At 41.0% G+C, this 23,668-nt stretch overlaps 1 protein-coding gene across 2 annotated transcripts in view; it reads left to right on the plus strand.

Annotated features, from left to right (window-relative positions):
• Positions 1–23,668, plus strand: part of FMN2 (formin 2) — a 358,232-nt gene that overhangs the window by 148,715 nt on the left and 185,849 nt on the right. For both annotated transcript variants that reach the window (XM_065919853.1, XM_065919854.1), the window contains exons 5-6: positions 12,226–13,949; positions 15,435–15,579. In XM_065919853.1, coding sequence (XP_065775925.1) covers positions 12,226–13,949; positions 15,435–15,579 — 1,869 coding nt within the window. The remainder of the gene's footprint in view (positions 1–12,225; positions 13,950–15,434; positions 15,580–23,668) is intronic.

A 23,668-nucleotide genomic window follows, 5' to 3' on the forward strand; every position in this document is an offset into this window, starting at 1 on the left:
TAAAGGAGGCACACAAAATCTCACACACACCAGGGCCAAGGGCAAAAGCCACAATTTCATACGAGCCTGGGACCCACTAGTCTTGGCAAGTCTCCTGGGGAGGTGGTGGTTGCTGTGACTCACCTGGGGAAACGGGCACTGGTGGTGAATATGTCAGGGAGCATTCATCTGTGTGAGCTCTTCTGGAGACTGACATCTTGGTACCAATACCTGGCTCTACCCAAAAGCCTGTAGGCACCAGTGCTGGGACACTTCTGGCCAAATAACTAACCGAGAGGGAGGGACACAGCCCCATCCATTGACCGACATGCTGTTTGAAGACTTCCTATGCCCACAGCCACCTCTAGACACACCCTTAGACATGACCCTGCCCACCAGAGGACCAAGACTCAGCTCCACCCACCAATAGGCAGACACTAGCCCCTCCCACCACAAAGCCTGCACTGGCCTGTAGCCCAGCCTCACCCACTAGGGACCAGACACCAGAAGCAAGAAAACTGTACCTACAGCCTATGGATAGAATCTGCAAATGTAGGCCAGACACTACCCTGGAACAAGCTGGCCCTTGGCCCTTGGGTGACAAGAGAAGAATGGACTCCTGGGATGCACAGGGCATCTCCTACAGAGGACCACTTCTCCAAGATCAAGAAATGTAACTGACCTATACATACATAAAATAGTAATTTAGACACAATGAGGTGACAGAGAAATATGTTTCAGAGGAAGGAATAAGATAAAAGCCCAGAAGAACTCAGTGATGTGGAGATAGGCAATCTACCTGAGAAAGAGTTCAGGGTAACTGTAAAGATGATCAAAGAATGCAGGACAAGAATGAAAGTAGAATGAAATTATAGGCTTAAAAACAAAACAGAATTAGAAAATATAAAAGCAAGGAAAAAGCAATAGGTAGCAATTAGGGAATTCCCATAAGGCTGACTTTTCAACAAAAGCTGCAGGCCAGAAGGGTGGGGTATGATATACGTAAAGTGATAAAGGGGAATAACTTCCAATCAAGAATACTCTACCTGGCAAGGTTCTCTTTCAGATATTTAATAGAGAGATTAAAAGCGTCACAGACAAGAAAGAGCTGAAAGAGTTAGCACTACCAAAATAGCTTTACAGCAAATGGTAAAGGAACTTATCTAAGTGAGAAAAGATTATGACTAGAAACACTAAAATCATGGAAGGAAAAAGTGCATCAGTAAAGGCAAACATATAGTAAAGGTAGGAAATCATCCCCTCAAAAAAACTAGTAGGAATATCAAGACAAAAGTAGTAAAGTCATCCATAACTACAATGAGCAGTTATGTGAAACACAAAACAATTAGATGTAAAATATGATATCAAAAACAGTCATCATGAGCGTCATAGAGTACAAGTGCAGGGTTTTAAAGATGTATTTGGAATTAAGAGATCAGTAATTGTATAACCATCATATATATATATATATTATATACTATGTATATATATATATATATATATATATATATATATATATATATATAATGAGTGGTATATAAAAACCTCATGGTAACTACAATCTAAAATCTGTAATAGATAGACACACACAAAAAAGAAAAAGGAATCCAAACTTAACAGTAAACATAACCATCAAATATAAGCGAACAGGGCAAAAGAAGAAAGGAACAAAAAAGAACTAAAAAAACAACCTTACAATCTTAAAAAGGCAATAAGAACATACATGTCAATAATTAGTTTCAATGTAAATGAGCTAAATGCTACAATTAAAAGACATAAAGTAGCTAAATGTAAAAACAGGCCTGTATGTAGGCTGCCAACAAGAGATTTGCTTCAATCTAACAGACACAAACTGAAAGTGAGAGAATGGAAGAATGTATTCCATGCAAATAGGTTGAAAAGAAAGCCAAGATAGCAATAGTTGTTTCAGAAAAAATAGACTTTACAATAAAGACTGGTAAAAGAGACAAGGATATTACACTATTATCAAGGAATAATCCAAGAAGAAGATAAAAGGATTGTAAATATATATGCCCCCCGACATAGGAGCATCTAAACACAAAAAGCAAATACTAACAGACATAAGGGAGAAATCAGTAGTAACACAGTAATAAAGACAGTTCTAAGGGGGAAGTTTATAGTGATACAAGTTTACTTTGTCAAGCAAGAAAAATCTTAAATAAACAACCTACCCCTACACATAAAGGACCTAGAAAAAGAACAAACAAAACTCAGATTTAGTCAAAAGAAACAAACATAAAGATATGAGTAGAAATAAATGAAACAGAGAGTAGAAAAGGAATAGAAAAAGGTCAATGAAACTAATAGCTGTTTCATTGAAAAGATAAAAAAATTGATAAACATTTTGCCAGATTCATCAAGGAAAAAAGAGAGACAGTCCAAATCAATAAAATCCAAAATAAAAGGAAAAGTTACAACTGACACCACAGAAATACAAAGGACCATAAGAGACTGCTGAAAACAACTATACACCAATAAGATGAACAACCTATAAGAAATGGACAAGTTCTTAGCAAGGTACAATATCTCAAGTTAGAACCAGGAAGAAATAGAAAGTAGAAAGAGACCAATTATTAATGATGAAATTGTGTCAATAACTTAAAAAAAAAAAAACAAAAACTTCCAGAAACAAAAGTCAAGATCAGATGTCTTCACAGGACGATTTTACCAAAGATTCAGAGATTAGTTAACAAGAAACGTTCTGAAAGTTTTCCAAAAAACCTGCAGAGGAAGGAATGCTTCTGAACCCGTTCCATGAGGTCAGCATAACCCTGATACAAAGATATAAAAAAAAATTATTACTGGTGAACATGGGTGCAAAAATCCTCAACAAAATATTAGGAAGCTGAATCCAACAATACATGAAAAGGATTTATAAAACATGATCAATTGGGATTTCTTCCAGGGATTCAAGGATGGTTCAATACCCTCAAATCAATCCATGTGATATACCACATTAATAAACTGAAGAATAAAACTGTATGATTATCTCAATAGATGTAGAAAAAGGTTTTGACAAAGTTCAACATCCATATATGATACAAATGCTCCAAAAGTGGCCATAAAGTGAACATACCTTAACATAATAAACACCTTATATGACAGACCCACAGCGAACATCATACTCAGTGATGAAAAGCTGAAAGCGTTTCCTGTAAGATCAGGAACAAGACAAGGATGCTCACTCTCACCATTTTTATTTAACATACTATTGGAAGTCCTAGCTATAGCAGTCAGACAAGATAAATGAATCCAGATTCGAAAGGGAGAAGTAAAACTCTCACTGTTTGCAGATGACGTGATACCATACAGAGAAAATTCTAAAGATGCCACTGGAAAACTACTAGAACTCATTAATAAATTTGGTAAAACTGAAGTATGTAAAATTAATACACACAAGTCTGTTGCATTTCTGTACATCTTAATGAACTATCAGAAAGAGAAATTAAGGAGATAATCCCACTTACCAAATTAAGAAGAAAAAATGCCTAGGAATAAACCTACCTAAGGCTTCCCTGATAGCTCAGTTGGTAAAAAACAAAACAAAACAAAAAACTTGCCTGCAATGCAGGAGACCCTGGTTCAATTCCTGGGTTGGGACGATCTGCTGGAGAAGGGATAGGCTACCCCACTCCAGTATTCTTGGGCTTCCCTTGTGTCTCAGCTGGTAAAGAATCTGCCTGCAGTGCAGGGGACCTAGGTTTGATCCCTGGGTTGGAAAGATCCCCTGGAGAAGGGAAAGGCTACCTACTCTAGTATTGTGGCCTGGAGAATTTCACAGACTGTATAGTCCATGCGGTTGCAAAGAGCTGGACACGACTGAGTGACTTGCACTTTCACTTTGTTTCAAAGAAATAAAAGTCCTACACTTGTAAAACCATAAGACATTGCTGAACAAAATTGAAGATGGTACAAACAGATGGAAAGATGTACTGTGTTTATGAACTGGAAGAATTTACATTTTTCAAATGACCATACTACTCAAAGCAATCCACAGTTCAATATAATTCCTATCTAAATGCTAAGGATGTTTCTCACAGAACTAGAACAAATAATATAAAAATCTGTATGGAAACGCAAAAGACTCCGAATAGCCAAAACAGTCTTGAGAAAGAACAAAACTAGAGGATCAGGCTCCCTGACTTCAGACTATACTACAGAGTTACAATAATCAAAACCAGTATGGTACTGGCACAAAAGCACACACAGAGATGGATGGAAGAGTATGGAGGTTCAGAACTAAGTCTGAGGTTATATTGTCAAATTCATCTACAACAAAGGCAAGAATATGCAGTAGAGGGGAAAAAAACAGTTTCTTAAGTGGTGCTGGGAAAACTGGACAGCTACCTGGAAAGGAATGAAATTAGAACATTATCCAGCATCTTACACAAAAACAATCTCAAAATGGTTAAAGACCTAAATATAAGACCAGAAACCATAAAAATCCTAAAGTAAAAATAGAACACTCTTTGACACAAATGATACCAATACATTTTTTGGCTTTGTCTCCTAAATCAAAAGAAAAGAAAATATAAATAGATGGGAACTAATTAATCTTAAAAGCTTTTGGATGGCAAAGGAAACTATCAACAAAACAAAAAGACAATCTATTGGGAGGAGATATTTACAAATTATATGAGTGATAAGGGGTTACTTTCCAAACTATATAAACAGCTCATACAATTCAACATCAAAAAAACCAAACACTCCAATTTAAAAATAGGTAAATGACCTGAATTTTTTTCTAAAGATGACCTACAGATGGCCAACAGGCACGTGAAAAGATATTCAACATCATAAGTCCTCAGAGAAATGAAAATCAAAACGACAATGAGATATCACCTCACAGGTTCAGAATGGCTATCATCAAAAAGAACACAAATAACAGAATATATATATGTCTATCTGAGATATGTATATCTGAGTCACTTTGCTGTACAGAAGAAATTAATGCAACATTGTAAATCAGCTATATTTCAGTAAAAGTTTAAAAATAATAATAAAATAATAAAGTGTTTTAAAAAAAAAAACATAATAACAAGAGAATGGTGAGAATGGCAAGAAAACAGACTCCACACACACTGTTGGTGGGAATGTTTCCTGTGGAAAACAGTATGGGGGTTTCTCAAAAAACCAAAACTACCGTATGACCCAGCAGTTTCACTCCTGGATATTTATCTAAAAAACAACAAAAAAGAAAGCACTAATTTTTAAAGATATGTGCATCCAGTGTTCATGGCAGTATTATTTACAATTGCCAAGATATGGAAGCAACCTAAGTTTCCATCAAGAGATGAGTGCATGAAGAAGATGTGGTATATTTACTAAAAAGAAACGGACTCACATATACAGAGGACAGAGTAGTGATTATCAGTGGGGACAGGGGTGTCGGGAGTCGCGAAATAGTTGTAGGAGAATAAGAGGTACAAAGTACTGTGTATAAAATAAGCTGCAAGGATATATAGTCCAACACAGGGAATATAGGCAATATTTTATAGTAACTGTAAATGGAATATAACTTTTTAGAAGTTGTAAATCACTGTGTGTACACCTGAAAGTTATATAATATTGTATATCAACTGTATCCCAATAAAAATTTTTTTTAAATAATTGAGTTTTGGAAAACACTTCTAGAATCTACTACTTGCATGCCTTTTATCAAGTATCCTTTTTATATGTTCATTACATAAATGGGAAATGAGAGCACTACTTACATACGAGGACAACTCAAAAAGACTTATCTAAGTTTAATGGTCACTTTTAAGATCATTCTGGAAAAATGAAAATAATCTCTATATTTTACTAACCCATAAGGCAAAAATAGTGAATATTTATAGTTTTATTAGGTTGGATTTTCTTGTGTTTACTAGCAACATAATTGGAGAGTGAAGTTAACTACAAGGCCAAATAGGATATTATGAGTTATTTTATTATAGTTATTTCTTTTACCATGGACTATTTAGAGAATACATGGCATGATTTCCCAACTTATGTATTGTAATTCCTTAGTCTTTTGTATAGACATTGGTGAAAAATAGTGACTTAGATTTCATATATATATATCTATATATATACATATATATACACACACATAGACATATATACATACACACACGCACGTAAATAGAAGTGCCTCCCACAGTTTTGCCTATTTGATAAATGCTTATATTTCTTTATTACTTAAAAGGTAAATTAATTTTCTTTTCAACTTTCTTTCACAGTAAGGACTATTTGGTATTTTTTGATTATAGGGAAATAAGTACCTTGTGTAGGTGCTTCTCTTTAAAGTTACAAGTTCTATTCTGCTATTAATAAGCATCATAATTGATGTTCAGCAAGTGAAATGTTATAGTAAAATATAGAATTTTTAGAGAAGAAGTAATGGGTTTAGGATTAAGACTGTTATCTTTATACCTTCCCTCAGTTCAGTTCAGTTCAGTCGCTCACTCATGTCTGAGTCTTTGCGACGGCATGAATCGCAGCACGCCAGGCCTCCCTGTCCATCACCAATTCCCAGAGTTTACCCAAACTCATTTCCATCGAGTCGGTGATGCCATCCAGCCATCTCATCCTCTGTCGTCTCCTTCTCCTCCTGCCCCCAGTCCCTCCCAGCATCAGGGTCTTTTCCAATGAGTCAACCTTTCGCATGAGGTGACCAAAGTATTGGAGTTTCAGCTTCAGCATCAGTCCTTCCAATGAACACCCAGGACTGATCTCCTTTAGGATGGACTGGTTGGATCTCCTTGCAGTCCAAGGGACTGTCAAGAGTCTTCTCCAACACCACAGTTCAAAAGCATCAATTCTTCGGCACTCAGCTTTCTTCACAGTCCAACTCTCACATCCATACATGATCACTGGAAAAACCATAGCCTTGACTAGACAGACCTTTGTTGACAAAGTAATGTCTCTGCTTTTTAATATGCTATCTAGGTTGGTCATAACTTCCCTTCCAAGGAGTAAGTGTCTTTTAATTTCATGGCTGCAATCACCATCTGCAGTGATTTTGGAGCCAAAAAAAATAAAGTCTGACACTGTTTCCACTGTCTCCCCATCTATTTCCCATGAAGTGATGGGACCAGATGCCATGATCTTAATTTTCTGAATGTTGAGCTTTAAGCTAACTTTTTCACTCTCCTCTTTCACCTTCATCAAGAGGCTTTTTAGTTCCTCTTCACTTTCTGCCGTAAGGGTGGTGTCATCTGCATATCTGAGGTTATTGATATTTCTCCCAGCAATCTTGATTCCAGTTTATGCTTCTTCCAGCCCAGCGTTTCTCGTGATGTACTCTGCATATAAATTAAATAAGCAGGGTGACAATATACAGCCCTGACATAATCCTTTTCCTATTTGGAACCAGTCTGTTGTTCCATGTTCAGTTCTAACTGTTGCTTCCTGAGGTGCATACAGGTTTCTCAAGAGGCAGGTCAGGTGGTCTGGTATTCCTATCTCTTGAAGAATTTTCCACAGTTTATTGCGATCCACACAGTCAAAGGCTTTGGCATAGTCAATAAAGCAGAAATAGATGTTTTTCTGGATCTCTCTTGCTTTTTCGATGATCAAATGGATGTTGGCAATTTGATCTCTGGTTCCTCTGCCTTTTCTAAAACCAGCTTGAACATCTGGAAGTTCACAGTTCACATATTGCTGAGACCTGGCTTGGAGAATTTTGAGCATTACTTTACTAGCGTGTGAGATCAGTGCAATTGTGTGGTAGTTTGAGCATTCTTTGGCATTGCCTTTCTTTGGGATCAGAATGAAAACTGACCTTTTCCAGTCCTGTGGCCACTGCTGTTTTCCAAATTTGCTGGCATATTGAGTGCAGCACTTTCACACTTACTACAGTTCAAATATTTTATTCAAGGCATTTCAGAAAGGGATACCTTTGGTTGCCACAATTTATCACAATGGCCAAGAGTAACTGCACCCATGTGTGGGTCACTCTCAACCCTACATGGTATCTTCCACTCCCAAAGCATGCCATCAACCTTTCAGGGAAAAGGACTTTGAGTAGAGAAAAGGGGAAAGCCCTCTCGGTAAACTGGCTGCCAATATCAGATGAGTAGGAACAAAAGAGGAGGCAGAGGAGTGGGCAGAGAAAAATGAGGAAAGCAGGCACAGGAGGAGGAAGAAGAGGGGACAGACCCCAACTGAGTGAAGTACATGTCAGACACCTGATCACACAGGCTCACCTGTCCCCCATCAATTCAGGGATGAGAGGGCCCAGAACTGCTTCTCCAGGGCGTCCAGGGCTTTTCACTCAATACCCCAACAAGGGCCACCATCCATGGCATGGACATGTTGCTACGTTCCGCACGTGGGGGCCAGCCCTGCTCTTAACCTACCAGTTGAGAGGTGATACAAAGATGATGCAAAGTATGAAACTAAACTCCTGTCCTGCTTGCAAATTGCTAAATCCAAAAAAAGTCTCCACAAAATAAAAAATAACTTACTTTGCTATTTTTTTAAATTCAAAACAAACATATAACCCATTCACAGTGGAAAAGCTGCAGACAGACAAGACAGAAATGGGTATTTACAAAAAATGAAGCATTTTTGGTGCTATGCGTATATTTATTTAAAATCTTCACAGGTAGTTTCTTTTTGCATGGGGGTAGGGAAGGTATTGGAGAAGGGAATGGCAAACCACTTCAGTATTCTTGCCTTGAGAACCCCGTGAACAATATGAAAAGGCAAAATGATAGGATACTGAAAGGGGAACTCCCCAGGTCGGTAGGTGCCCATTATGCTACTGGAGGTCAGTGGAGAAATAACTCCAGAAAGAATGAAGGGGTGGAGCCAAAGCAAAAACAATACCCAGTTGTGGATGTGACTGGTGATAGAAGCAAGGTCCGATGCCGTAAAGAGCAATATTGCATAGGAACCTGGAACGTTAGGTGCATGAATCAAGGCAAATTGGAAGTGATCAAACAGGAGATGGCAAGAGTGAATTCCAAGAAGACATTCTAGGAATCAGCAAACTAAAATGGACTGGAATGGGTGAACTTAACTCAGATGACCATTATATCTACTATGGGCAGGAATCCCTTAGAAGAAATGGGAGTAGCCATCGTGGTCAACAAAAGAGTCCGAAATGCAGTACTTGGATGCAATCTCAAAAACGACAGAATGATCTCTGTTCATTTCCAAGGCAAACCATTCAATATCACGGTAATCCAAGCCTATGCCCCAACCAATAACGATGAATAAGCTGAAGTTGAACGGTTCTATGAAGATCTACAAGACCTTTTAGAACTATCACCCAATAAAGATGTCGTTTTCATTATAGGGGACTGGAATGGAAAAGTAGGAAGTCAAGAGACACCTGGAGTAACAGGCAAATTTGGCCTTGGAGTATGGAATGAAGCACGGCAAAGGCTAATAAGAGTTTTGCCAAGAGAATGCACTGGTCATAGCAAACACCCTCTTCCAACAACACAAGAGAAGACTCTACACATGGACATCACCAGATGGTCAACACCAAAATCAGATTGATTATATTCTTTGCAGCCAAAGATGGAGAAGCTCTATACAGTCAGCAAAAACAAGACTAGGAGCTGACTGTGGCTCAGATAATGAACTGCTTATTGCCAAATTCAGACTTAAATTGAGAAAGTAGGGAAAACCACTAGACCATTCAGGTATGACATAAATCAAATCACTTATGACTATACAGTGGAAGGGAAAAATAGATTTAAGGGACTAGATCTGATAGACAGAGCGCCTGATGAACTATGGACAGAGGTTCGTGATATTGTACAGGAGACAAGGATAAAGACCATCCCCATGGAAAAGAAATGCAAAAAGGCAAAATGGCTGTCTGAGGAGGCCTTACAAATAGCTGTGAAATGAAGAGAAGTGGAAAGCAAAGGAGAAAAGGAAAGATATTCCCATTTGAATGCAGAGTTCCAAAGAATAGCCAGGAGAGGTAAGAAAGCCTTCCACAGTGATCAATGCAAAGAAGTAGAGGAAAACAACAGAACGGGAAAGACTAGAGATCTCTTCAAGAAAAATAGAGATACCAAGGGAACATTTCATGCAATGATGGGCTCAATAAAGGACAGAAATGGTATGGGCCTAACAGAAGCAGAAGATATTAAGAAGAGGTAGCAAGAATACACAGAAGAACTGTACAAAAAAGATCTTCATGACCCAGATAATCACAATGGTGTGATCCCTCACCTAGAGCCAGACATCCTGGAATGTGAAGTCAACTGGGCATTAGAAAGCATCACTACGAACAAAGCTAGTGGAGGTGATGGAATTCCAGTTGAGCTGTTTCAAATCCTGAAAGATGATGCTGTGAAAGTGCTGCACTCAATATGCCAGCAAATTTGGAAAACAGCAGTGGCTACAGGACTGGAAAAGGTCAGTTTTCATTCTGATCCCAAAGAAAGGCAATGCCAAAGAATGCTCAAACTACCACACAATTGCACTGATCTCACACGCTAGTAAAATAATGCTCAAAATTCTCCAAGCTAGGTCTCAGCAATATGTGAACTGTGAACTTCCAGATGTTCAAGCTGGTTTTAGAAAAGGCAGAGGAACCAGAGATCAAATTGCCAACATCCACTTGATCATTGAAAAAGCAAGAGAGTTCCAGAAAAACATCTATTTCTGCTTTATTGACTATGCCAAAGCCTTTGACTGTGTGGATCGCAATAAATTGTGGAAAATTCTTCAAGAGATAGGAATACCAGACCACCTGACCTGCCTCTTGAGAAACCTGTATGCACCTCAGGAAGCAACAGTTAGAACTGAACATGGAACAACAGACTGGTTCCAAATAGGAAAAGGATTATGTCAGGCTGTATATTGTCACCCTGCTTATTTAACTTATATGCAGAGTACATCATGAGAAACGCTGGGCTGGAAGAAGCATAAACTGGAATCAAGATTGCTGGGAGAAATATCAATAACCTCAGATATGCAGATGACACCACCCTTACGGCAGAAAGTGAAGAGGAACTAAAAAGCCTCTTGATGAAGGTGAAAGAGGAGAGTGAAAAAGTTAGCTTAAAGCTCAACATTCAGAAAATTAAGATCATGGCATCTGGTCCCATCACTTCATGGGAAATAGATGGGGAGACAGTGGAAACAGTGTCAGACTTTATTTTTTTTGGCTCCAAAATCACTGCAGATGGTGATTGCAGCCATGAAATTAAAAGACACTTACTCCTTGGAAGGGAAGTTATGACCAACCTAGATAGCATATTAAAAAGCAGAGACATTACTTTGTCAACAAAGGTCTGTCTAGTCAAGGCTATGGTTTTTCCAGTGATCATGTATGGATGTGAGAGTTGGACTGTGAAGAAAGCTGAGTGCCGAAGAATTGATGCTTTTGACCTGTGGTGTTGGAGAAGACTCTTGACAGTCCCTTGGACTGCAAGGAGATCCAACCAGTCCATCCTAAAGGAGATCAGTCCTGGGTGTTCATTGGAAGGACTGATGCTGAAGCTGAAACTCCAATACTTTGGCCACTTCATGCGAAAGGTTGACTCATTGGAAAAGACCCTGATGCTGGGAGGGACTGGGGACAGGAGGAGAAGGAGACGACAGAGGATGAGATGGCTGGATGGCATCACCGACTCGATGGAAATGAGTTTGGGTAAACTCTGGGAATTGGTGATGGACAGGGAGGCCTGGCGTGCTGCGATTCATGCCATCGCAAAGACTCAGACATGAGTGAGCGACTGAACTGACTGAACTGAAGTGTGATATAAGTTCTATACATGCACATAAGACATGTCTATACATGCTTGTGCGGATGTTGCAAATATTTCTCATGATTTTACTGGGGACTGTTATGGAGATTACTTTTTAAAAGTTGCAATTAGCTTTAAATCTTAGGATTTAAAATATCCTAAGGAAATGTCTTCATATAACAGATGTTCCTGGGCAAGAAGGAGAGTAGTCTATGGTGAAATTAAGTGGGTCTGTCACTCAGTCTTGGTTTCCCTTTTCACCGAGGTCTGCTGATCTTCCACAATATCATTTGAAGATTAATTAGAGAAGGGCCTTAGGACCTCATGGTCATGTATGTAGTCCACTTTGAAATCCAAGGGCAGTGAAGAAGGGACACGTAGTAGAACTAATAATGTGTTTCCATGGAGCGAGCTTTTAGAAGTAACAAACGAATACATTTTGCTGAGTTTGGTAGGTCTAGTTTTTGATGTTTGGGGTATCCCTGATTTTCTGTTTAACTGCAATGTCTGTGTTGCCCCTCAGGAAGTGTGCGACATGAAGTCTGAGGGTCAGGCCACTGTCATCCAACGGCTGGAGCAGACCATTGAGGATCTGAAGACCAAGATAGCTGAGCTGGAGAGGCAATACCCCGCCCTAGACACGGGTCTGGAAGCCCTCAGGTTGGGCGAAAAGGATGTTGGATATGAAAGGATAGTACAGGCCAAGTCCATCCAGACGTCCCCGATGGAAGAGGGGGGTGTGCTGGCACTTCCTCCTGGGGGTGCCACACCAGTGGGCCCCCCACCCTTGACCTCACATGGAGAATCAGCGGGGCTACCCTTGCCGTCGGAACCTCAGACCAAGTTCTGCTCAGAAATCTCTTTGGTCGTGTCTCCAAGGCGAATATCAGTTCAGCTTGATGCACAGCCATCCCTCCAGCCTCCACTGCCTGCATCCCTCCCCTGGTCTGACAGTCAAGGACAGGCCAGGTCCCAGCCTTCCCATCTTCCTCTTCACACTGGGTTAGAAACCAGCCACGAGCACTCTGCTTTCCCCTCCTCTGGAAACGGCTGTGACATCCCCACTGCACCACCTCTGCCTCCAGAGACCTCCTCTCTGATGCCTGGCCTGGGCACGGAGTCTTCCCTAGCACCCCTGACCCCCGGTGCACCTGGGCCTGCACCGCCCAGCCCAGCAGGCCTCTCACCTCCTCCTTCTCTAGGTCCAGGGATGCTGCCACCCCCTCCTCCACCTTTGCCTGGAGTGGGAATTCCTCCTGCCCCCCCTCTTCCCGGAGTGGGAATTCCTCCCGCCCCTCCTCTTCCCACCATGGGAATACCACCTCCCCCACATCTTCCTGGGGTAGGAATTCCTCCCGCCCCTCCTCTTCCCACTGTGGGAATTCCTCCTGCCCCCCCTCTTCCCGGAGTGGGGATCCCTCCCGCCCCCCCTCTTCCTGGGGTGGGAATTCCTCCCGCCCCTCCTCTTCCCGGGGTGGGGATCCCTGCCGCCCCACCTCTTTCTGGGGTGGGAATTCCTCCCGCCCCTCCTCTTCCCGGGGTGGGGATCCCTCCCGCCCCCCCTCTTCCCGGTGTGGGAATCCCTCCCGCCCCCCCTCTTCCCGGAGTGGGGATCCCTCCTCCCCCTCCTCCCCCTCCTCTTCCTGGGGTGGGAATTCCTCCCGCCCCCCCTCTTCCCGGGGTGGGGATCCCTCCTCCCCCTCCTCTTCCTGGGGTGGGAATTCCTCCCGCCCCCCCTCTTCCCGGGGTGGGGATCCCTCCTCCCCCTCCTCTTCCCGGGGTGGGAATTCCTCCTGCTCCCCCTCTTCCCGGGGTGGGGATCCCTCCTCCCCCTCCTCTTCCAGGAGTGGGGATCCCTCCTCCCCCTCCTCTTCCAGGGGTGGGGATCCCTCCTCCCCCTCCTCTTCCAGGGGTGGGAATACCCCCCACCGCCCCTCCTCCCCCACCTCTTCCCAGTGAAGGAATACCTCCTGCCCCACCTCCTCCTCCTCTTCCGGGTGTGGGGATTCCACCTCCTCTAACCCCTCCGCCCCCACCCCTTCCTGGATCAGGCCTTCCTCTCCCACGACAAGTTGGGAGTAGCACTTTACCAACACCTCAGGTGTGTGGCTTTCTTCCTCCTCCGTTGCCTCTTGGCTTGTTTGGATTTGGGATGAACCAGGAAAAAGGGAGTAGGAAGCAGCCAGTAGAGCCTTGTCGGCCAATGAAGCCTCTATATTGGACAAGAATTCAGCTGCACAGTAGAAGGTAACACCAGCGGGGCTTGTCTTTGAGTAATTTGTCAACATGAGAGAAGTGGTTTCCTCTCTGTACCACTCCAAAACTAGCCTGTAGATTTTTACATCAGTATTTAGTGGAGCAATTTTAGACTTTTCCCCAGAAGTATCCAAGTGATAAATCATGTATATCAATGTACACATTTCTGTCGATATAGTTTTTTAATTAATTTATTTCTTTTTTAATTGGAAGATAATTGCTTTACACAATTTTCTTGTTTTCTGTCAAACCTCAACATATTTAGTTTTTAATCGACCTTTTAAGGATGGAGGATAGATCTCTCTTGGCCTATGTGAGCTGTTGCCTTGTTGCAAAGCCTCACTCTGACAAATAGCTTATAAAAGTAAATCAAATCGTTAAACAGACAAACCCTTGAGGATGTATTCTGCATCCTTTTGAAGGCATGGTCTTGTTTTACTATTCAGAAAAATGATACACAAAAATCCACATATGTGGATTTCACCCCATGTGTGAAATGATTTAGGTCTGACCATTTCATGGTACTTCTATAGATGATTTACAACACTGAGAGGTCATAAAATCACAGACTTACATGACTTTTATGAAAGACACAATATTTATAAAAGAATGCCTCCCAGAAGGTTTGCTGCTGGTGTATTACTTATCCACGGATGGTCCAGAACCTGGTTCCCTGAACCCTGGGATGGTGCCAGAGAAAGCATGCCCTTTAAATTTCCCCTGGATATTATTATCCCAAGTTCTCATGACTTTGAATTTGTGTCTGTGTGTGATGTGGCACAGATTTAGGAATAGGATATTTACTAGACTCATCATTATTTCTTATATTAATTTTCTCTTCTCTGAATCATAGTGGAGGGTCTATTTTGACTGCTTCTAACTTTGCTGTTCATTCTCTGAGTACTTTGCCAGGTCACTTCCAATTGCATCATTTCCAGCTGTGCTCCAAACTCATTTTTTCCGTATACATTATATGAAGTTCTTTTATTTTGTTGTTTTGCTTTTTTAAATGGACCTTCATTTTCAGGTGGTACTACCTGTCTCTGTGGTCACTGAGGAGTCAGATGACATGAGTGCTGGACAGTGGTAGGGAGACAGAAATGTCACTCTGTAGGCAGAAAGTGATTTATTTTTAACCCACGAAATTTATGGGTCAGGTTGGAATGTGAGATATCAGACATTTCTTGCCTGGATAGCCATACTGAAAAGGGTTCTTAACATGTTTTATACAATGACTTGATGACTGAGAATTCCTGGAAATGCCCAGAAAGAATTCCTTTCTAGGCAAAGGTTCATCCTGTATTGATGCTGTTTCTCATCATGTTGGTTGAGTAAACAAGTGCTGATCTTACAGAAAAGAGCATCTCCCCCACCCCCAACCTCCCTTCATCCTCTCCTTGCCCCTCTGGTGCCTCTGTCCTCCTGTCCCTGCAGTCCAGTTTGACGGCTCTCTCATGGGTTTTTGCTTAACTTTAGAGACTCCAGTGCTTCACTTATTTGGGAAAAAATTGAAGAGCCATCCATAGATTGTCATGAATTTGAGGAATTGTTTTCTAAGTCTACTGTCAAGGAAAGGAAGAAACCCATTTCTGACACCATCACAAAGACCAAGGCTAAGCAAGTGAGTATCCATGTGTTTTCTGAAATTGGATAGTATTTTGGGCATAAGTGTGAACTTTCATTGGAGAAAAACGTTGACACCACTTTCAGGGCTGTGTCCCCTGCACAGTTTGTAAGCTGATAGCAGGGGTTAGCATTTTAGAACATGCGGTTAAGTAAGATTTTCCCAGATAGAACAGCAAATAATCATCTCCATGAAGTGATCATGTTCTGACTAATTGATTTGTAGCCCCATGATCCATATTTCCAAGATTTTAGCAATTGCTTGTTTTTATAATTAGTTGTCTAGAAACAAACTGGAAATTAAGCAAGAAATCCAGTCCTTAGTAACCAATCATGTGTTTGGTATTTTGTGCCTATTCTAACACCTGAGTGGATGCCCTGTAGAACTTAAGTAAATAACCACCTTGAACTTGACACAGAGAAGAGACTCTTGTATCCAGTTCCAGCTTCTCCATTCTGTGTTAGATCCTTTGATGCATCCTGTGACACTTGAGTCCTAGAGAGAAAGAAAAGTGCATTTGGAAGAAAACATTTTCATACAGTATTTTCCCACTGGTCCACACAGTGGCCTTGATCATGAAGTATTTTTGTATGTCTCTCAAAGCAGCCATTCAGGAAAGGGTAGTAAAGCCCAGAACAATGAGCTCAGAAGGAAGGCACTGCTGGTGCTATACATCTTTCACCCTGAAGAAGGGTGGTAGCAGCTCTGTCTTTTTGAGTGAAAGAAAGAGTGAGAATTGAGGTCTGAAGCCTCAGGACTCTCCTGGCACAGCCTCCCCAGATGAGTGAAAACTGAGGGTGATATGGTCCTGTGAACTTTTGCTCTGACCTGAAAGCTGTAGCTAGACATTTGACCCAGAGTTGTTTTCATCCGTATTCACTTCAGACTCACCCCACACGTCTCTATTGCTCTGACAGGGATGCAAACTCAAATGTGACACAGTGAACTTTTCAGAACCATTTATTGTGACACAGCTGGTTGCTGGTGACTTTATATCAGAAACAATGGTAAACCTGCACCTTGTAGGTGAATAAACCTGAATAACTGCAAATAAACCAGGCAACTGGAGGAGGAGGACTTTATACATATCCATGACTATTCCTGATAATGATTAAAGCCAGAAAATCACTTATCTCACAATAATCAATTTGGTCAAGGTGACTTTGTCATGGAATAAAGGTAAATGGAGAACCACATTTTTTCTGAGGGATGATATGGTCTATATCTATTTACCTCTATACTATAGAGGTAAATAGTCTAAAAATCTTTTCCACAGCATCTTTGTATATAGGATGCATAGACTGAGTCATCATGTCTCTTCTCATGGACGGTACTGGTGATGGAAAAGCTGTTTAGGTGAGGAATATGAGCAGGGCAGCATAGATGCCATGGAGGGCTGGGCTTCAGAGCCATTACCTATCAAGCGGATAGGAATGACACGGGACATCTATTTTATGGGATGAAATTCTTGCCCTCCGTGCCTCCCATCACTGCCTTTTCTTTGTTAAGTGAGCGTAGATAAGAAAGCTGTCTCATAATGCCTGAAAGTATAGGATTTTATGATTGCTTTGACTTCATGTTCAGTTTTTAAGCCTCCTGAAATGAGATTATGTCCAAATCATGAAGACAGCAACCTCAGCTAGTTGTCATGAGATGCCTCCTTGCATGCAAGCTGCACATCTGAGTGGAGCATCATCTCAACACAGTTACCTCACCCTGTCATGAGCCTGCTCCGAAAACCATGGGGACAGACCTTTGCCAGGATTATCATTTGTACCCATTGGTGGTGATGCAGCTGTTGACCTTTAGCTTAAAGACAGTTTGTGGACCCGTCTCCATCCTGACTCCCAATGAGCTTGTCATCATCTTCTTGGCCAGGGTCTAGTTCTCAGTCCTGCTTTTCAGATTTGTTTTTGGAAGGAAAAGTATTTTTTTTTCTGATGTGTTGGTGAGAGACCAATCTACTACGAATGGTTGGTTATATGGCTGAAGAAAGCTAGTTTTATTTAACTGTGTTGTGTTTGGAAGAAAAATCTATCCATTCCATCTACTTTAAAATTTCCATCTAATTTAAAATTTTGTGTAAGGAAAACATGTTTTCTGCATGCAGGCAACATGGGGTCAAGGGTGCCAGCCCTCTGAGGAGCTGAAAATCTCCATATAAATGAGTCAGTCCTTTGTCCTTGGGGTCCCTCTCTATGGTTCCATGTCTATGGATGCACCCTAAGCTTGTGCAGCACTGCAATATTTGCTATTGAAAAAAATCTGGGTGTATGTAGACATGCACAGTTCAAACTGTTAACATGTCGCTCCCCTTACCATATGCAAACATTTATTTCCAGTGAAATTAATAACCATTAATGTTGTGATGTGATTTTATGAAGGTGTTTCAAGCTATTCTTCTCATATGTGATGGAAGCTAAGAATTCCAGTTTTCTTTAAATACTTCAAAATAGCTAAAATATTTTTTGTGATCTGTTGTCCTCTTGAAACTAAGAGTGTGGCTGAATGTTCTGGCCTTTAATAACTCTCAGAAAACATGTCTTCAGTGTGGTAGCGGAGGTTCCTCGGCTGGACACCTTGCTGTGTGGCATGATGAGAAAGAGGATGCTCTGTGGGTGCCAAGTGGGAGCAGTATGGAGTGTCTGTATTTCTCAATCCTTTCTCCCCCAAGTAACTCAAGACAGAGCCTTTCACTTTTTCTCCTGGCACCTGTGCTTAAGTTCTGTGCTGATGTCTTAGCTCACCCATCTTCACTGTGGTTATGAAAACATAAGGAGATTTGCTGAGAAGGTACAGGGAGTTTATCAGACTGTTATTTCACCTAGTTCTCCTTTATCAAATGAGTGTGATGCTTCCAGGTCAGAATTAAACATCATTCTGCTGATTTGGCACAATAGCAGCCCCATCTCCCAAGGAGTGAAGAGGAAGATGGAAAAACCAGTGTCGCCTGAGGCCCCTATTTGACATATTGCACACACACAAACCTGTCCATTTTTAAGGTTTTTAAGAAACCCTCTGGAGCGAGTACATGTGACCCATGTCCTGCCACTCACAGGCAAGCTCAGTGACTGTTAATGTTGAGTGATCCTAAGCCACTTCAAGATCTTCATGTCCAATTAAAGATTAAGTTTAACTGAGCGTATGAGCAGGAAAGTGAGAGGATGCACACTGGAATAATTTTGACAGAATTCCCTCAGAAAGAAGTTTCTAGTTAATCCATTGCCAAATGAGTTCCTGAGAAAATATATTTTGGGAAACACAGTAGCAGCAGCAGCTTCAGCAGTAGTGATAGTAACAGTGGAAACATGACAGCCGGGGAGCCTGCAGGCGTGTGGGCTCAGTTCACCCTCTGCTGCCACTGTCTCTGCAGCCTCACATCAGCTCAGTCCATCCTTGTGTGTGGGCTCCGTGGTTGTGGGGTACAGGCTTAGTTGCTCCGTGGCATGTGTGAGCTTCCCAGACCAGGGAGTGAACCTGGATTGGCAGGCAGATTCTTATCCACTGGACCACCAGGGAAGTCCTGTGCCTTACTTTTACTAATTGCAAATCTTTCTCTTCAGATTTAAAAATATGTTTTATCATATTTTATGGATATCAGTGTCAGTGGATATTTCAGTGTTCACAGGCTGATGGCCTGCATGATAATCAGACAGGCCTAGTTGTTTGTAATGGTGTTGAGTTTTCCTCTTGTAGCATGGCAAGGCTGTGTTTTGATTGGATGGTTCTTTTTGTCTCTTAGACCTAAAATAGTATCTGAACTACCAATTATAATAAGACAATTTAGATCTGTTTTGGGGAATACATCATTAACATTTGGTGCTTTGTAACCTTTAACATAGTATCTGCTTTTCATAATTGCATTTCTTTTGCAAACCTCACATCAAAATACAAAGCTATAGTTACATGAATATACATATTGTGGATTCTAGATTTGCTTTAGATGTTGAAACATTCACTATATTTTTGGAGATGCTTTTCCTAAAACTATTTGTAGAGCATACCCAGTCAATTCAAAGAATGCAACAATAATAACCTCTTTTTAAAAGTTTTTCTTTTAGTCAAAATATTATTTTTGCGTTTCTAAATAGATGGCTAAAAAACAAATGAACAGAATGTCAAATGGCATTAAAAAAAAAAGGAAATATAATTAGGCTAATGATCCATGACCTTGCTAGATGTACTAGGAAAATTATATTTGATTGTCCTTTAAATTATGAAGATTTAATTATGATGTTGAAGTTTAATTCTTTGGGAGTTTTTATTTATATACTATGATGATATTAAGATTTTGTTGGTCTAGGTATATTAGGAAAGGGTGTTAAGTTTTAACCACTGGGGTGTTTATTATGATGCATCAGCATTGAAAAAAGAGTTTGGAAAACATACTTAACATTCATTTTGTTATATGATTATCTGTGGGAAACTAAAACCCATCTATGCCTAAGGGAGGGAAGACTTTTTGATCCGATGATGGAAGAGTGTTTTATTAGATGTGGAGAACACAGGAAACTGAAGGGAAGAGGGGACACCAGTTATGTTCAGCATTGCAGCCTTCCTTGACCCAGTGGGAGCAGAGCTTATCCATTGGAGCTGGGAGCACAGCAGAGACAAGTGGCAGCCATGCCAGGGAGAGCGCAGAGGTCCTTGGGGCTCCCCTCGAGAGCCACACTGACCAGTTCCGTCACAGTGGGCACTGCCTGCAATCAGGACTCTTGGATAGTGTGAGTTTCTGGACTTAGGATGTGGTTGAGAGGAGATGAGGCTGGAAGTGGGCCTTGTACAGAGGAATAAGTGTTGGATTTGGAAAACAGCACCATGAGCAAGGATTAACCTTGCATCTTGTTTAAAACCCTAGGAAATCAGGCAGTGGAGCAGCAGGCTTCTGTGTTCGAGAAGCTCCTGTCTGGCAGTTTCAGGGCTGTGGGTGTGGGCTGTTGACAGTCATTTCCCATCACTGAATGTGGGTCCTTTTCATCCTCCACCAAAAGTCTTTAGATTTTTCTCATTCGACATTCGAGTGAGAACTGAGATAAGTTAGGCCTGAAGTTAATTTTGTTGTCTTGGCGCTACATAGTGGAGTGTATGTTTCTGTTCCATGGACAGCAGCAGGATTCTGGGCTACCCAAGAGAGCAGAAGTGATGCTTTTAACAGTAGACTGGTTGTTCCCAGGGTGCTTCCTGTGACCTAAGCTGAAGAATGTTCCCCATTATTTGCAGACACAATTTAAGGCTTAGAAGAAAAATTAATGTTCTTGTTGGTATCTCTAGTTTTTTGTTTTTTTTTTTTAAACTTAAAAGACCCTGATGCTGGGGAAGGTTGAACGCAAAAGAAGAAGAGGGCAGCAGAGAATGAGATGGTGAGAGAGCATCACCAACTCCATGGCCATGAATTTGAGCAAACTCTGGGAGATAATGAAGGATAGGGAAGCCTGGCACGCTGTAGTCCATGGGGTCACAAAGAGTCGGACACGACTTAGTGACCGAACAACAGCAACAAGTAAATAAGTGCATGTTTCTTTTTCAAAACTATGTTCATAATGGAAAATATCTAACATATCTGCTTATTGTTGGTTATGTTAATAAGTGAATTTTTAGAATTACTAAACTTGTTACTTGAAACTCCATCTGAAATATGTTAAAAATGTCTTTGAAGTTGGACCTTCTGGACCGACAGACAAGCAGCTTGGCAGGTCCTCTTCCAGTAAAACAGCAATTTAACTGGTGAGAATTGTAACAAAACTACTTATCTAAAGTCTCTGGAAACTGTCCTTAGGGCATAGAGAAGAGGGAGAAACACCCACTCAAGAAAATTTCCTGAAACTCAGACCCATGGCATCTGAGCTCTGAGCGGCTCTATTCCAGCCACAGGCTGTGTGCACCCACAGTTCTGTCTGTGACGTGGCTATGCCCTGGGAGAGGCAGGAAGCCAGCATTTCTACTTTCTTCAGTCCTCTTGTAGAAGCTCTGTTTCAGGCAAGCATGGAGAACTAAGGAAGCATCTGAGAAGGGCTGTCTGGGTTCACAGTCAGCTCTAGAGGTTGGGAAGGCCGTGCACGTTGCCTCTGCTCAGAAGCCATCAGGACAAGGACACAGGGTACTTGAACAGTGTCCCCAAACCTCATACAGATTCATCAGAACTGAGCGGAATCGTCATTGCTCAAGACTCTTAAACATACCTTGTGCAAACGTTACCCGGGGAAGAATCCTAAGCGAGGCTTAAAAATAAAGTCAGTTATGTCTGGCAATCAGAAAGCTGTGTGCATACCCCAGGCTGCACCTTCTCAGGAATGATTAGAGAAAATCAAAGTTACTAGTTCCTGGCTCAGTGTGGGGAGAAATTCTGTAAATGCCTCTCACCCACAAAATGGTTAAGAGGAGAGCTTTAAGTGGTTAAGGGAGCAGAAGCATGCTCTTTAGCTTTTGCTTTAGATAAAAACAAGGAGAAGAGTGTGTGCAGTAAGGTTAGGCTGCACATTGCCTCAGGAGCAGACTTCCCCAAGGCAGTACAGCCAAGTCACTAAGCAAATGAACAAGCAAATACAAAGACAGTGAGTTCTGGGGCCGGAAAGAGACAGGTCTGTACCCAGAACTTCTAATATGTTATCTGAAATGTCCAGTTTTCAACAACAATAAATGAGACATGTTGTTGTTTGCAGTTTTAGTTGCTAGGTCATGTCTGATTCTTTGCAAACCCATGGAGTATAGCCTGCCAGGTCCCTCTGTCCGTGGATTTCCCAGGCAACAATACTGGAGGTTGCCATTTCCTTCTCTAGGGGATCTTCCTGACCCAGGGATCCAACCCATGTTTCCTGCTTGGCAGGTCGATTCTTCAGCACTGAACCACCTGGGAAACCCAAATGAGACATACAGAGAAGCAAAAAAGTATGACCCACATACAGAGATACAAACAAACAGGCAGCAGGAACTTCTTTCATGGGGCCCAGATGTATCTAACAGAAATTTCAAATTTGAAAAATTTGAAAAAAAAAATTTCAAATTTGAAAAAAGTTCAAATGGTGAATTTCAAAGCACCATTTTAAATGTCTCCAGAAAACTGAAGAAAATGATTTCTAAAAAATAAAGGGATATATGATGATATTGTCTCATTAAATTGAGAATGCCAGTAAAAAGAAATTATTTTAAAAATCTGGAGTTGAAAAGTATAGTAATCAAAATGAAAAAAAGCACTAAATGGTCAGACAGTTGGTTTCTGGCAGATAGCAGAAAAAACTCAGTCAACTTAAAGATAAATCAGTAGAGATTTTGTAGTCTGAAAAAACAGAAAAAAGGAAGTCAAAACCTCAGAAAATGTGGGATATCATTAAGTAATCAATGTACATGAAATATATCAGAAGGAATAGAAGGAGAAAAAGGTACAGGGAAAAATATATGAAATTGTAATGGGTGAAAAGTTCCTAAATTTTATTTTTAAAAAATCCACTAATGTACATGTCTAAGTTTAGTGAACTTCAAGTAAGCAAATACAAAGAGAACTCAGTCATATCTTAGTCAAAATGTTGAAAGCCAAAGATAAAGGAAGAATCTTGAAAGCAGTGAGAGAGAAATAACTCATCACACACAAGGAAACCCCAGTGATATCAGATGCACGCTTATCAAGAAGTAATGGAGGCCAAAGGCAGTGCGACGTCATTCAGATACTGAAATGAAAGCGGCAAAGCGAGACCTTACATCCAGCAAAGCAAGTGTTCATAAATGAAAGTGGAATAGAGGCATCCTCGGAGAAACAAAACTGTGAGAATTAGTTGCTAACAGACCTGCCTTCTGACACTAAAGAGCGTTCTTCAATGTGAAGGTAAATTACAGAAGACATGCGTCCGCGCACACATACACATCATTGGTAAACACAATTTTCATCTATATAAAATATAATATAGCTGTGTGCTTCTCCTTGATTCTTCTGACTGACTTTAAAATAACTGCATAAAACAGTATGCATGTTGTTGAGCCTGTGACATCCAGAAATGAAATATATTTGAGAACAAAGGAAACCAGTAGAAACAAAAGCTGTATTGGAGTCAGAGAGTGATGCCATGTGGGGTGTGCATCTACAAAAAAAGAGTGA

The sequence above is a fragment of the Muntiacus reevesi genome, chromosome 2 (genome assembly GCF_963930625.1).
Source record: "Muntiacus reevesi chromosome 2, mMunRee1.1, whole genome shotgun sequence".
In the NCBI taxonomy this organism is placed as follows: Eukaryota; Metazoa; Chordata; class Mammalia; order Artiodactyla; family Cervidae; genus Muntiacus; species Muntiacus reevesi.